General features: G+C 50.9%; 1 protein-coding gene across 2 annotated transcripts in view; it reads right to left on the bottom strand.

Annotated features, from left to right (window-relative positions):
• VWA5B1 (von Willebrand factor A domain containing 5B1) overlaps positions 1-13,895 on the bottom strand; it is a 59,230-nt gene that overhangs the window by 4,614 nt on the left and 40,721 nt on the right. For both annotated transcript variants that reach the window (XM_059136655.1, XM_059136656.1), the window contains exons 14-21: positions 13,286-13,476; positions 9,785-9,986; positions 8,991-9,305; positions 7,083-7,220; positions 3,887-4,018; positions 2,586-2,660; positions 1,870-1,939; positions 1,213-1,330 (exon numbers count right to left, since the gene is read on the bottom strand). In XM_059136655.1, the coding sequence (XP_058992638.1) occupies positions 1,213-1,330; positions 1,870-1,939; positions 2,586-2,660; positions 3,887-4,018; positions 7,083-7,220; positions 8,991-9,305; positions 9,785-9,986; positions 13,286-13,476 (1,241 nt within the window). The remainder of the gene's footprint in view (positions 1-1,212; positions 1,331-1,869; positions 1,940-2,585; positions 2,661-3,886; positions 4,019-7,082; positions 7,221-8,990; positions 9,306-9,784; positions 9,987-13,285; positions 13,477-13,895) is intronic.

The raw sequence follows: 13,895 nt of genomic DNA, 5'->3' as shown, positions 1-13,895 counted from the left end.
GTAGGGGGGCCCTGCTCTGGCTTTGGGGTCATCCATTGCCGTTCGGCAGACTCAGGGCAGCTCACCTCCCTGTCCCTCCCTCCACACTGATCAGTTTCCAAGTACGGGTATACTTTCTACTCTGCTCAGCAACCCGACAGCTGCCTCCACTCCCCTCCCCTGCCCGCCCGCTTCTCCTCTTTCCTGCCTTGGAGGGGTTCTAGTAAGGCATAAACCATGGAGCTCTTTGGAAGCCATCAGCTCAGTGACTTCAAGTTTCTCTTAGAATCCGCGATTTCCAGAGCACTGGCTCATCCTCTCTCTGCCCCCAGCCCCCAGTGCTCTGGTCACCAAGCTCTCTCCTCCCCACACTGCCGGCCACGACTCCTCACCCTCTGGTCTCGGTCTGACCACTGCCTGGAGTCTGTGTCCCTCCGCAGCCACCACACCTCAACGCACCAAACCCGACCTCTGAGTTCACAGCACCCAAGCATCAGGAATGTCTGGTTCCTTGTCCGTGCCCCCACTAGACACTGAGAGCCATGAGCTCAGGGACTCTGTGCATCCAGTTCAGGGTCGTCTCCCAGGGTCTAGCATCATGCCAGGCTCCACAAACACTTAAGCACAAAGCTCTGTGGCCCAGGTGCCTTGGAAATTCAATGTGACACTATGCCTCGGGCGTATAGGGACTCGGACTGTGTGGGGCAGCTCACACCGTGGCCCCTCCCCCAGCACCCTCTGATCCCCAAGCCTCACTGGGCCCCCCATGCGGTGGGGCCAGGCCCCCTTGCTCTTCAATGCAGAGGACCCCCCCCTCCACCAGCTTCCCTGCTCCAGACTTGGGCTTCTCACCCTGCCACAGCATGCCGGGCTGTCTACAGCGTCACTTGCTAAACACAGTGTGTGTTCCTGCGGTGTTAATTTTACTTGCTTGTGAGCTATTTCAAGGCTTATTTTTATGTATTGGAAAATAAACACACATAGATGGTGGAGTAGAACGCAAAATTCCTGTGAATTTTTAAAGCCAAGAGAGCAGATTGCAAAGAATATTCGTGATGCTGGCGCTGGCTTCTAGCAGCACTCTTAGGCCCCCCGGCTCTTGCCCTGCTGCCTACTTGGGGGGGAAGGTCTCAGTCTTCTTCCCTTTGGGAAGGGGGACGGGTGGGCAGGAGGCTCCCAGGAAGGCCCCTCAGGGAGTGTTAGAGGCTGAGGTCTGGGGTCTGGGGCACTCACCAGTGGGATGTAGTCGAAACTCTGGGTCCCTGGACTTGACTCTGGAGCCTTGGTCAACGGTTTGTTCAGGAAGCCCTTGGCTGCCCGAGTCAGCAGCCTGGACTTGCTCAGACTCAGCCTGTGTGGGTGGAAGCGGGGAAGAGTGGCCAGAGCTGTCCCCTGGCGTCCCCGGTCATTCCACCCCACCCAGTGCCCGCTTAGCTGCCCCCAAAAGTCAGGGCCAGAAGGGACATGAAAGATGGCTTCCTCCAACTTCCTCATTTGGTAGCTGGGGAAACTGAGGCCCAGGGAGGGGAGCTTGTGCTTCCTGAGTCACTCAGTGAGTTAGCGGCAGCCTAGATGACGAATAGGTGAGGGTTCTTTCTGGGGCCCTCTTCCAATAGCATGCTCTCGTTCAGCCCAGTGGCCAGAGAAGCTTAGGCTAGCTCTCCCGGGGGATTTGCACCTGCACAGAGACCACAGCGGTGGAGGCGGGGGGCTTCCACAGTGTGAAGACCGGAAGGCGGTGTATCTGGGTAAGGGGGCCTTCTCAATACCCTTCAGATTGTTCATTTTTGTCTAAATGTCAGGTTGGACCTGCTTTCCGCCTTCCAAGCAGGAACGGCTCTGGGGAAGCAAGTGGTGGCACAGCCTACCTTGAGGGGAGACCCCACGTACCTGGATCCAAAGAGAGAGTCTGAGGTCTTGAAGGAAGAAAGGGTATTGGTGGCCAGACTGCGCAGGGGACCTGGAGAGCCATAGAATGACAGTTGGGGCATGACAGACGACCCTGTCCACAGGCTTCCTGCCCTGGAGTGGGGGGGAACAGAGGCCCAGAAAGGAGCAGGGGCCTGCCTCCATCCCTGGGGGATCCGAGCTAACCGTTAGACTACAGGATTGCTTTTGGTCCAGGTGGTGTGGGGAAGGATGAAATATGTATGTCCACGTGTAAGAAATAGGCCTCTGAGTTTCCATGGCCAGTGGCTGTTGGTATCTTCTGGAAGGTTACCCGTGGGGGACAGTGATGGCTTCACATCAGCCCCTCCCCCATCCCTGAGAGGGGGACATTGAGTTTCCTTCCCTGGCACATTGTGGAGGCTTCTGAGCAGGGTTAGGTGGTAGAATGGTCCCTCAGCTGGGAATCGGGAAGTCCGATTTCAGGCCTGGTGTTGTTACTAACTTGCTGTGTGACCTTGGACAAGTCCCTTGACTTCTCTGAGTCTTAGTTTCCACATCTTTAGATTGAGGGTACTCCTCTATTAATCTCACGCAGGGGTGTTTGAGGAATAAATGAACCACTGAGGACTTTGTTGAGCTAAGACACTCTCTTGGCCAGTGGGTCAGTCACTGTCCCTACCTTAACTAAGGACAGAGTCAGCTGACCACCTACTCACCTTCGGAAGCAACATACTTCTCACGGCCCGGGGACGTGGTCTCACCAAAGGGTGCAGTGGGGCTTTCTTCCTCATCTACAACAGATGATGAAGCCAGTGAGGCCTGAGCTCCTCTGGCCCTCCCTCTCTCCTCATCCTCCCAAGGAGAGTGAAGGTCCAAATCCACACTATGTGTGGGGTGGGCTGGGAGAGCCTGCTTGCGTGCGCCTTTGTCTTCCAGAGATAACACCCCTGGTCTACCCTAAGAGTCCCACGCTTGCTCTCTCTCTCTCTCAAAATAAATAAATAAATTTATTAATTTAAAAAAAAAAAAAGAAAAGAAGGGATTTGTGATTTTGAGGGAAGCCATGGGCCACCAAGAACTGAGCTATGGAGAAATGAAAAGGTAAACAGAAACTTCCTCTGGACGGGAAGCCCAGCTTGCCTCAGGACTTACAGCTGCCCCCACCCCTTCCACCGCCACCGCAGCCCCATCCCCAGTTTGGGAGGCCCTGAGGGACCAAAGAGCTGGCAGAGCTTTTTAATTTTGGAGTTACACATTCTTCTACCCCTCACACACTGTTCCTTTTTCACCCCATCAATGTCTGTGAGAACTTTCGCTTTCCTCAGGTAAAAACTTAGTACGATCTGGGTGTCTGGCCTCGTGGCCAGGTGGGACTTCTGATGTACTTCCCATGCACAGGAGGAGGCCGAGATCCTCACTGAATGTGAGAGGGCGTGAAGGAAGCAGGGGTTAGGACCCGTGCAGCAGTTAGGCTGTCTTTGGAGGGACCAAAAGACATGCACGCATCCAGGACACAGAGAGTTAAAACTATTCCTGTGAATGAGTGCCAGATCACAAAAGGGTCAACTCATAGACACTTAAGGACCTGACAAAATCAGGCAAAGGCAGAAAGGAAGCTTCGGGAATCCTGAAAGCAGCAGATGGTGGGACCCAGACAGATCGAGCTGCCTCTCTGTTCCTCGCTTCCCCCCTTGCTTATTAGGTTTCCTGGCCTTTGGTGCCTGAGAGGACTCAAGAGATTGCAGCTGAGAACAGCCCCGGGGCTGGGCAGACTTTGAAAGGCGGGGGGGGGATGTTGCGGGCACGTGGGCTCCCGGCAGCTCTCTCAGCAAAGCTGTGTTAACGGTGGTGGCGGCACACTGAGTCTTGTCTGGGAGGCCTGGCCTCACCTGGGCTCTGCAAGGGGACCCAGAGCGCAGACTCAGAGCCTGGCTTCTGGGAGCCTGGCTTCTGGGAACCTTGGACACCAGGGTGCCTCCCAGGCTTAGGCATAGAACACACATGAGGCAGCTCTTACTTAGGTTCTGGAATTTGCCATCTCCTGCTGCCGAGTCTTCCCCGAGCAGGGTCTGAGACCGTCCGAAGCCAGCAGCCGGGCCTCTCCTCTGTCGGGTCAGGACCTGAGAGTTGACCATCCGCCATGCGGCACCTTCACAAGGATAAGGAGAGGGGGTCAGTTGGGTATAACTGTGTTCGTCTTTGCCTTTCCCCCGGGGTCAGTCACTTGTCCAGAGGCAGAAAGACATTGTACAAGGTAAGACCATGAACTTTGGAGCCAGAATGACCTGGGTTTGAACCTCAGTCCCATCTCTTAGTAGCTGGAGGGGGTGCTAGCCCCTCTGTGCCTCAGTTTCCTCATCTGGAAAAGGGGGATAATAACCTTGCCAGGTGCGTGCTATTGCCAAGACGATGCTCAGGAAGCAGTAGTGTTTTCTAGTTAGTTAAAAGGCTGGTTTTCTTAGAACATCCCATTTTTCATTCTCTCCTAATTTGTGGTCTCAGAGACCAAGGTTCCCCTTCCCCTCCCACAGGGCAAGCCCCTGGAGTCACAGGGCCTCAAACAGCACGTGGATAAAGAGAAATGAAGCTATAGCACCCTTAAGTGAGTTTTTGGGAGCTCCACTCTTGGAGAACAAAAGTCTGTAAACTATTCCTTAAAAAAAATGGGGAGTTTGGGGCGCCTTGGTGGCTCAGTGGATTAAGCCTCTGCCTTCGGCTCAAGTCATGATCTCAGGGTCCTGGGATCAAGCCCCGTATCGGGCTCTCTGCTCAGTGGGGAGCCTGCTTCCCCCTCTCTCTCTGCTTGCCTCTCTGCCTACTTGTGATCTCTCTCTCTCTGTCAAATAAATAAATAAAATCTTTAAAAAAAATAAAAATAAATGAGGAGTTCTACAGGGAGGTAAGTTTGGAAGAAGCTGCAAACTAGAGTCCCTTCTCTGAGCCTCGTGATGTATGTTAACATACTAAAGGCTCTAACAAGTTCTGCAGTCAAGAAAACTGTTGAGCTTTATACTAGAGTCCCTTCTCTGAGCCTCGTGATGTATGTTAACATACTAAAGGCTCTGACAAGTTCTGCAATCAAGAAAACTGTTGAACTTTATTTAATCCAGTGCTTCCTAAATGTATTTCCTAAACTGGGACTTCCTAGTTTGCGCAGAATGGCCGTGCTCAAGACATGCACTTAGGGTCCTGGTTTCCTGAACTACACTTTGGGAAGTACTGATCCAGGTCTTAGGGGGCTGTGGGACTTAGGTTAAGACATGGACCAGCTCTCTGAACCTTCCAGGCTGTGTGTGCTACAGACGCTAGGGGGATGGTCTGAGACGGGCAGGGAGGGAGAGAATGTCATTTGGGTTGACAAAGCCCAGTGAATGAAAATATGCCTAGTGCAGCAACAGTCTGGGCTGCTGGCCAGAGCCCGAAATGAGAGCAACCCAAGGAGGGAACAGGTCATCGATGGTTTTGGTGCCATAGATAAAAAGCAGCAGGAGAGGAGGGAGACGGGAACAAGGAGAGGCACATTTTGTTTTTAAACATTCTTTCAGGAGATCTGCTAAAAAAAAACAAAAAAGAAAGAAAAAGAAAGGGGAAAAAAGGAGCTGCAGAGGGTAGGAAAATGTAATTCAGGAAAGAAAAAGTACATATAGTTTATGTACCTATGAAAAGTATCTCACCAAAAAAAAAAAACACAAAAAAAATTCCCCAGAGAGAGATTCTTCCCTTGCCTACAAGCCTGGCAGCATTTAGAAAGACAAGCAGCGCACAGTGTTGGTGCAAAGCCGACCCCCTGAACAACCTTTGTAGTCAGGTCACTTTGAAAAACTTTAAAACTCATCCCAGTTTTAAACAGGCAGGCCTTTTGATTTGCAATCTTACTTCAGAGAGTTAATTAGCCCCAAGGAGATAACCTGACAGGGGCATAAAGATGTTCTTTGGGGGCGCCTGAGTGGGTTAAGCCTCTGCCTTTGGCTTGGGTCATGATCTCAGGGTCCTGGGATTGAGCCCCGTATTGGGCTCTCTGCTCAGCAGGGAGCCTGCTCCTCCCCCCGCCCGCCCCACCGCCCCTCTCTGCCTGCCTCTGCCTACTTGTGATCTCTGTCTGTCAAATAAATAAAATCTTAAAAAAAAAAAGATGTTCTTTGCACCATAATTTACAATAATCAAGAGGGGAGTAAAATGAAGGTCTAGTATCTGGGGGGCTCATGGAAAAGGTTCTGATAAACGTTAACTGGTAATTGAGAGGATCAGGAGGGAGCCAGGCCACAGGATTCCAAGCCTAGCTTTGCCTCTCACTGCTGTGTGACCTTGGGCAGGGAGCTTAGCTCCCTCTGCTTCTATCTTCTCACCTGTAAAATGGGGGTAATAATAGCATCTACTCTGCAGAGCTGTGTTGAGGCTTAAGACATTCGATGTAGAGGGGCGCCTGGGTGGCTCAGTGGGTTAAGCCGCTGCCTTTGGCTCAGGTCATGATCTCAGGGTCCTGGGATCCTCTGCTCAGCAGATCCTCCAGGGTCCTCTGCTCAGCAGGGAGCCTGCTTCCTCCTCTCTCTCTGCCTGCCTCTCTGCCTACTGTGATCTCTCTCTGTCAAATAAATAAATAAAATCTTTAAAAAAAAAAAAAAGACATTCGATGTAGATAAAGTGCTTTAGAATCCTGTCTAATTGATGATGAACATAGAAAACCCTGTAGCTATTGAAGTGGTGATAGACATTCACCTTCGTGGAAAGATTTTTTTCCACACCCACATTTGGTAGAACACAGCACCTATCGGTATAATCCAACTCATGAAAAATTATCTGTCTTTTGACTTCATAGAGAGAAGTCTGGAAAGATGGTCACGCCAAGGAGGTAATGAGGTACTCATTTCTGGATGACTGTCAAGTCCAGGCATTTTTATTTATTTTATGTCTTTCTGTATTTTAGAATTTTCTATGGAGAGCGCACACATTGTCCCAATTGGAAGAATACAGTCAAGTCCTATTCCTTTGGTGGGAAAAAGGGAGTGGGGGTGGTTTCATTGTCCTTTGCAGAATAGTGGGTAGGGGTTCACGTACCCACCACCCTGTGGTGACTGAACCATTGGCCAGGGGCCTTTTTGCTTCTGGGCCATTCTTTGTACCCCTCTCTGCGGGTCTGCGCTCCTATGTGTCCCAGTTCCCCTCTGCCAGCCAAGGGGGGCTGCTTGGCCCTCAGAAGAGCCCATCTGCCTTACCAGAGTTGGGGTACCCCACCACGGTGGGCAGGTACCGGCTCTTGCTCACGTCCACAGGCATGAAGACTGTATACTTGCTGATGACGTTGCAGGCTTTGCTGGTGTGCACAGCGTTCGCCTGATAACGGCGGCTGGACCCTGCGGAGGGAGAGGCTGGGGGTCAGTGTGTGGACCCAGAAAGTCCCAGCTGACCCAGGAATTCTGGAAGCTAAAAGAAGGACTAGACCAGTGGTCTCTGTCTTTGGGATTCCAGAAGCCCTTCAAATCAAAGGGTTTGTGCACTTGCCAGTTAAGAACATTAACCCCCGCCCCCAAGATTATTAACCTCCATCATCATTTCATAAAATGAGGACATTTTAATGTAAAAGAGCTAAGACATCTAGGACAAAAAGATAGTTACACCCCTTAAATAACTTGAGTGTTATTTAAAAAAAAATCCTCTAGGGGTACCTGGTGACTCAGTCAGTGGCCTGAGTGTGCCACCCTCAATCTTGGGGTTGTGAGTTCGAGCCCCAGGTTGGGTGTAGAAATTACTTAAAAATAAAAGCTAAAAGCAAAAAAGCAAAACTCCCAAACCCTCTATGTCACCTGTATTGTCTATTTTAATTTTGCAGCTATCCGATAAAAACTATGCTGCAGGATTTCACAGGTCCCCTGGCAGGGTGGGGACCACTGGTCTGGCCCATTGGGACAATCTTGTAGAGAAGATTGAAAACCAGAGAGGGATAGCAGAAAACACAGGGTCACACAGCGAGTTAGTAATGGCCCTGGGATCAGAACTCTCAGGATGCTCTGACCTCCAAACCCAAGTTCTTCCCACAAAACAGGTGAGCAGTCTCCAGAGGGTTGTGTGTTCTCTGTATCTATATCCATCTATTCTCAGTGTGCACCATCGTGATCCCAGGAATCACGGTCTTAGGAAATTTTGCCCCAATTCCTGAACTCCGTTAGTTCCCCGCCATCCCTGTTACAGGATTTCTTGGAACCCTGTATTTCTTAATAGGACAATCAGGCCAAATGCAATCAATTAATTATGCGTGCAATTATTTGATTCATGTTGGCTTCCCCGCTAGTGCGTGCGTTAAGGATTGGAATTGTGGTGGTCACTGCACTGTTCAGCCTCGAGCCTAGCCCCGAAATGATCCAAGATCAATAAATGGCGTTGAGGAATGAGTGAGTGGACCAACTAGGTCTAGTGGGTTCTGTAATAAGGTGTGGTCCCAGGGGAGCAGGTCAGGGGCGATCCGGCTGGCCCCGTTGTTCTGTCTCTGGAGGCCTACGGGGGGCGCTGCAAGGAGACGACCTGGGAAGTGAGAAGGAATGGGTACTGCAGCAGCCGGGGAAAAGGAAAGAGAGGAGAGGACAGGACAGATCGCCGGATCACCAGATCTCCAGATCCCCGGATCACGGTTAGGGATGGGAGGGGTGAAGGAACCCAGGGCTAGCCGGGAGGCATCTGGGGGCTGGGTGACCGGGCGGGGCGAGGGGTGGCGGTGATCAAGGAAGGGATGGAACCCTAAGTGGAGGTTGGGGCTGGTTGTGCTGGGACCGTGGGGAGTCACCGGGAGGCAATGGTGCGGGGTGGGCGGGCGGTGGAGGTGGGGGCGAAGAGGTGGAGCACTAGACAGTGGCGGGCTGTGGGAGGAAGGAAGTTTCTGAAGCCTGGGGAGGAGAGCAGATCACCCTTGGGTGGGCCAGGAGGAGGGTGGGGCCTTCCGCGGGACATTATGGAGGGGGTAGGGCCCGGGGTGGGGAGGAGGAGAGAGGATCACGGTGGGGGCTGTAAGATGGGGCGTTGGGCGGGGCTGCGAGGAGGGGGCGGGGCCCTGAAGTGGGGAGGGGTATGGGGCGGGGCTTCGAGGAGGGGCTCCCGGAGGCGGTCAGGAGCCCGCTGGCAGCCGAGCTCACCTGGCTCGATCTCGCCTTCGCGCTGCGCCAGCTGCTCGAAGTCGCGGATGATGGCGCGGGCCGCCAGGTGGTGGAAGGTCTCGCTCCACAGGTCGGCGTCGTGTGCCCCTCCCCGCTCCGGGCCGGGGGGCCCCAGCTCAAAGGTCACTTCCCACTGCAAACGTTGACTGTCCCGCAAGCCCTTGACCACGGCCTTGCCTAGCACCGGGCCTGGAGTGGGGGGCCTGCCCGGATTGATCCGCTCCTCGGACTCTGAAGGGGGCTCCCAGTCCGAGGACGTCTCAGTCTCGAAGGCAGAAGGGTGATGGGACGGTTCTGCGGGCAGAGGGACAACCAAGCGGTGCTCTGAGCTGGGGCACAGAGGGTCAACCCTCAGGGACGTCATTCCTCCCCAGGGCGCAGACATCGCGAAGCAAGTACAGTCTTCTTCCCCCTACCCTCCACCTCGAGGAACACACGACTTCTTCCCTAGGGCAGCTGGATGGTATGGACCTGTCCCCAACATGGGGCAGACCCACCTCCAGGAATCCAGTACCCGAGGTGGCCAGATAGGGTGGGCAGTGAAGAGTGCAGCCACAGGGACATCTGGGAGCCTCACAGCCAGCCCAAGGGCCAGGTTGGTCCAGGAAGATCAGGATTTGTGAGGTTCTCTGGCACGGACGGGCCTCTCCACCCCCCTCCCCGCCAAGGGCACAGACAAAGGCGTTTGCCCTCAGTCCTATCATATGAAGCTGGGCTACAGTCAAGAGTTCGTCCCTGTCCCCGATCAGGTCCTAAACCCTGTAGGCACTTACCCAGGTCCCCAGGGCTACGTCTGTCTGAGGCAAGCTTCAGGCTAGACCCAAGATCTTGCTCTTTCATGGGGCTCCAGGTCTGGGTCTCCTGGCTGGAGGGCAGGCTGGGTTGGCAGCCTTGGGGCAGCAGAGAGGGCCTTCGGGCCCCTGGGCCCCGGAGTTTGGGGCCCTGGCTCAGGTCCAGACCACTGTTCAGCAAGGGCTAGGAGTGCAAGAGGGAGGGGTGGAAGCTGAGATCCTGGTGGCTGCCCCTTCCCTCCACCCCTAGCCACAGCTCTTTCTCAGGGCACCCCAGGTCCTATAGTACTGCAGGCCACATAACCTACTCTCCACTACCCATGAGAACCATCAACACAGATAATCCCAAAGCATGGATACAGCCCAAACCATGGAAAACTGTGAAAAATCACATACCAGGGATAATATTCTAAACGCACTCTTTTTTTTTTTTTCCATAAAGTTTAAAACTTTGTGTGTGTGTTGGAAGGAGGCTAAAATTATCAGCCTTTTCCTTATGTCTTCTCATATGTCATGCTTAAAAGGTCTTTCCCACTCAAAAAAAATTCTAGAATTTTTATGATTTATTTTTGTTTGCTTAAATCTTTGACTCACATGAAATTTATTTTAGTGTAAAGAAATAGGAACAAACCTTTTCCTTGGTTTTCTCAGTAGTACAGATCTCAACACTACTTCTTAAATATGGTTCATTCATTAAGTTTCTAAGGTTTATCAATCTCCCACCTGTATCCTGTCAAAGCTCACATGTACATTGGTTTTATTTCTGGACCTTCTCTTCTGTATTGTGGATTTAATCTGTCTGTTCTTGTGCTGGTACAAAAAACACCAAAAGGCCTGGGATAAACTGGGAAATATAGCTGCAACACACATGACAAAGATCATTTTCAAGAAAAAGGTCTTATAAATCACTGGGGCAGAGAGGCAGAGGGAGACTATGGATTCAGGGTATCTATAGGCAATACACGGAAAAAGTACCCAATAAACCCATGAAAAAAATGCTCTGCCTCATGAACATTGCTCTAAAATAAAATAAGTTATATGATTTTTTTCCATCTTCCAGATTGGCAGATATTTAAACATTTGATGACGCCTACTGTGGCCAACTGGGAGACAGGGTTTCTCTTGTGGACTGTTGATGGGAGTATGAACTTGAGGCACACCTGTGGGAGGACACTTTAGCTGTGTGCTGTCTAGCAACATTAAATATGCACAAGCTCTTTTGACCCAATGATTCCATTTTTAGAGGTTCTGTGGAAATGCACAGGAAGTGAATATCTATGTGCATGTTTGTAGATTCGTTGCAGCATTGTTTGTAAAAGTGAATCTTTGGACATTCTCAAAATGCACATCTAATGGGGGTGACAAATGAGTTATGGAAGATACATGCAATGGAATGCCACACAACAAACACTGAAATGAAAGAGTCAGATTTCTTCATACCAGGGTGGGAAGATGTCCAAGATCAAACATATCTTAAAAAAGTAAATTGCAACCGTTCTGTATTTTGACTGTGGAGATAGTTACAGAACTATGCGTATGTCAAAACTCACAGAACTGTTCACCAAAAAGAGGAATTTTATTGAATACCAAAGAGAGAGAGAGAGAGAGAGAATTAAAAAGACATTAAAAGAGTAAATTAAAGATTTGCGTTTGGATTTTGGAGATATCCAATGATAATTGGATATGATTGGAGATTTGCAATGTGATTATGCAAAACACATATGTGTGTTTTGTGTGTGTGTGTGTGTGTGTGTGTAGTATTTTTGGAAGGAAACATTGAAAATCAGAGGGTTTGGGCACAGGGAAGGGATAATTTTTTTACTTTATACCTGCCTGAACTGTTTGAGGGTTTTCATTGCAAACTCTGAGTAAGTAATACATACTTACTTACATAATTAAAGAATATTAAATTAATTAAAAATGAATTTTGTGCCTCCGGGAGCACATATGTTTGGTAGGGGGAAGGGGGTGGGGCAGGGGCAAAAGGCACTTGCAGGGTGAAACAGAAAAAGTGCCTCTCAGGTTTTTAGGTCAACAGTTAATCATCGAGGTTTTCTCATCTCTATTAGGTATTTACTGGGAAGAGGGTTGTGTCTCTCCATTAGATAGGGGCTCCTTAGGGCAAGGGCTGGGCTCCTCCTTCCTGTCTCCTCTGGGCCTGAGGTCCTAGAGATGGTACAAGGGTGTGGGAGAAGAAAGGGACTGGTCACTGGTTGGATGGCCTTGGTAGGAGCTGGTATTCAGCCAGATCCTGGGTTCCAAGGGGTACTTAATCCCTGTCTCCCATCAGAGGCTGGGATTCCCCTCACCCCTGCCCTACCATCATCAACACACTGAGAAACAGACGCTGCTACAGTTTCCATAGCAACGGATTAGTCTAAGATTCAGCCTTTCACCCAGCCAGAGGCTTCAGGGAGGGTGTATGTGTGTGCTCATGTGTGTGTGCGTGTGCTGGCATGTGTGTGTGCGTGTGCAGGGGAGAATTAGATTGGAGAAGAAGCTGAGCAGGCGATCAGAAAGACATGAGCAAGGATGGGCCAGGAGTAAGCAGTAAAGAACAGATGCTAAACTGCCCAGACCTCTCACCAAGGAGAGTTGCATTTAAAGGACACCTACTGTATACCAGAGGCTGCACCAGGCATTTCCTCTCCTATCAGCCATTGCCTGCAAGTCTTCCACTTAGAGTTAGCTCCCAGTCAATGCCTGCTGATGGCAGTTAGCTCAATCCGCTGTACAAACGACTCTCCCCATTTCCTAGATGGAAAAGTTGGGGCTCAGAGAGGGTAAGCAACATGTGTTTGAGGAGCAGAGTCCACCTGACTCCAAGGTCAGTGTCTTCTAGCTGCATCAAGTGATTCCTGGTTAAGCACAGAGAAGGGCTCGCAGGGACAAGGTGGCAATATCTCTCCCCTTGGGAACTAGAGGAGCTTATGGAAAGGCAGGGAGGGATGGCGATGGTGGGTGGAAGGGGGAGAGCGAAGGACTGCTTTTATGGAACCGTCACTTACAATGACAAAGCTACATGAAACCCATTCTTAAGAAAGTGGATAATGTATGCAGATAATAACAAACACCAATTTGGTTTAGGACCATGTTTCTCCATCTGGTGGTTTTACCCTCTTTCCCAGGGACATTTGGTAATGAGTGCAGACTGGTTTGGTTATCATGGATGAAGGTGGTATTCAGCTGATCAAAGCTAGAGATGCTGTCAAACATTCTAGAAGACACAGGACATAGCCCCTTCAAATGAGTGTCAATGGGGCTGCTCCTGGCCAGCTGGGAAGTATTGTGTGTGGAGAATGGGTGATGTCACTGAATACTGGATACCATTATTATAAAGAGGCTCAAGCAGATCAAGATCCAGAAAAATGAGGAAGAAGACACTCATTTTGCAGTATAAATAGTGGACCTTGTGGCTGAAGCAGGAGACAGCTCTCTCCCCAGCTATGGTCTCTCCAACTCCAACCCGCCCTGCTCAGGTACCTGCAGATCAATCTGCCACCAAGGGTCATCTGTGATGCTCTGGTTGGTGAGGTCCTGCAGCTTGGCTTTCCGAAGTGGGTATCTCTTGGCAGGCACTGTGGGGTCGCTTGCTGTGGGAGCCCTTGGGGAGGGCTTGTGGTGGGTGATCTGGTTGGTGCTGTATGCCCGCCGTCGCTGGGAGAAGTCTAGAGCTGGGTAGGGTGGTGACAAGGGGAGCCAGCAGGGTGGGGAAGAGTGGAGAAAGAGAGAGAGGACTGCATGCTCCTTTCCTGCTTGGAAAATTCTTGCATTACCCACTGTCTGCCTGATGAAATATTTGTAGATGTCTCACCAACCCTGGCATTCAAAGCCTTACGTAAACTGGGGTCCTAATCCATCTACCCAGCTACTGACCTTTCTGCTCCTTTTTCAGTGTACCCTGTGCTTCAAATGTAAGAGATGAGTAATCAATTGCGATATGTTTTCTAGGTGTCACATTTCTACATCTTTGCTCAGCCAGTTTCTGCGGCCTGGAATCTCCTCTCCCTTCCCACGTCTAAGAAGCAGTGCCCTCATTATGTCTCTGTTGATATCGTCTAACAATGTGTCTTTTCTTGGGACCTCCCACAGC

This window comes from Mustela lutreola, chromosome 10, assembly GCF_030435805.1.
Source record: "Mustela lutreola isolate mMusLut2 chromosome 10, mMusLut2.pri, whole genome shotgun sequence".
NCBI lineage: Eukaryota > Metazoa > Chordata > Mammalia > Carnivora > Mustelidae > Mustela > Mustela lutreola.
This window is presented reverse-complemented; position numbering and strand designations above follow the sequence as displayed.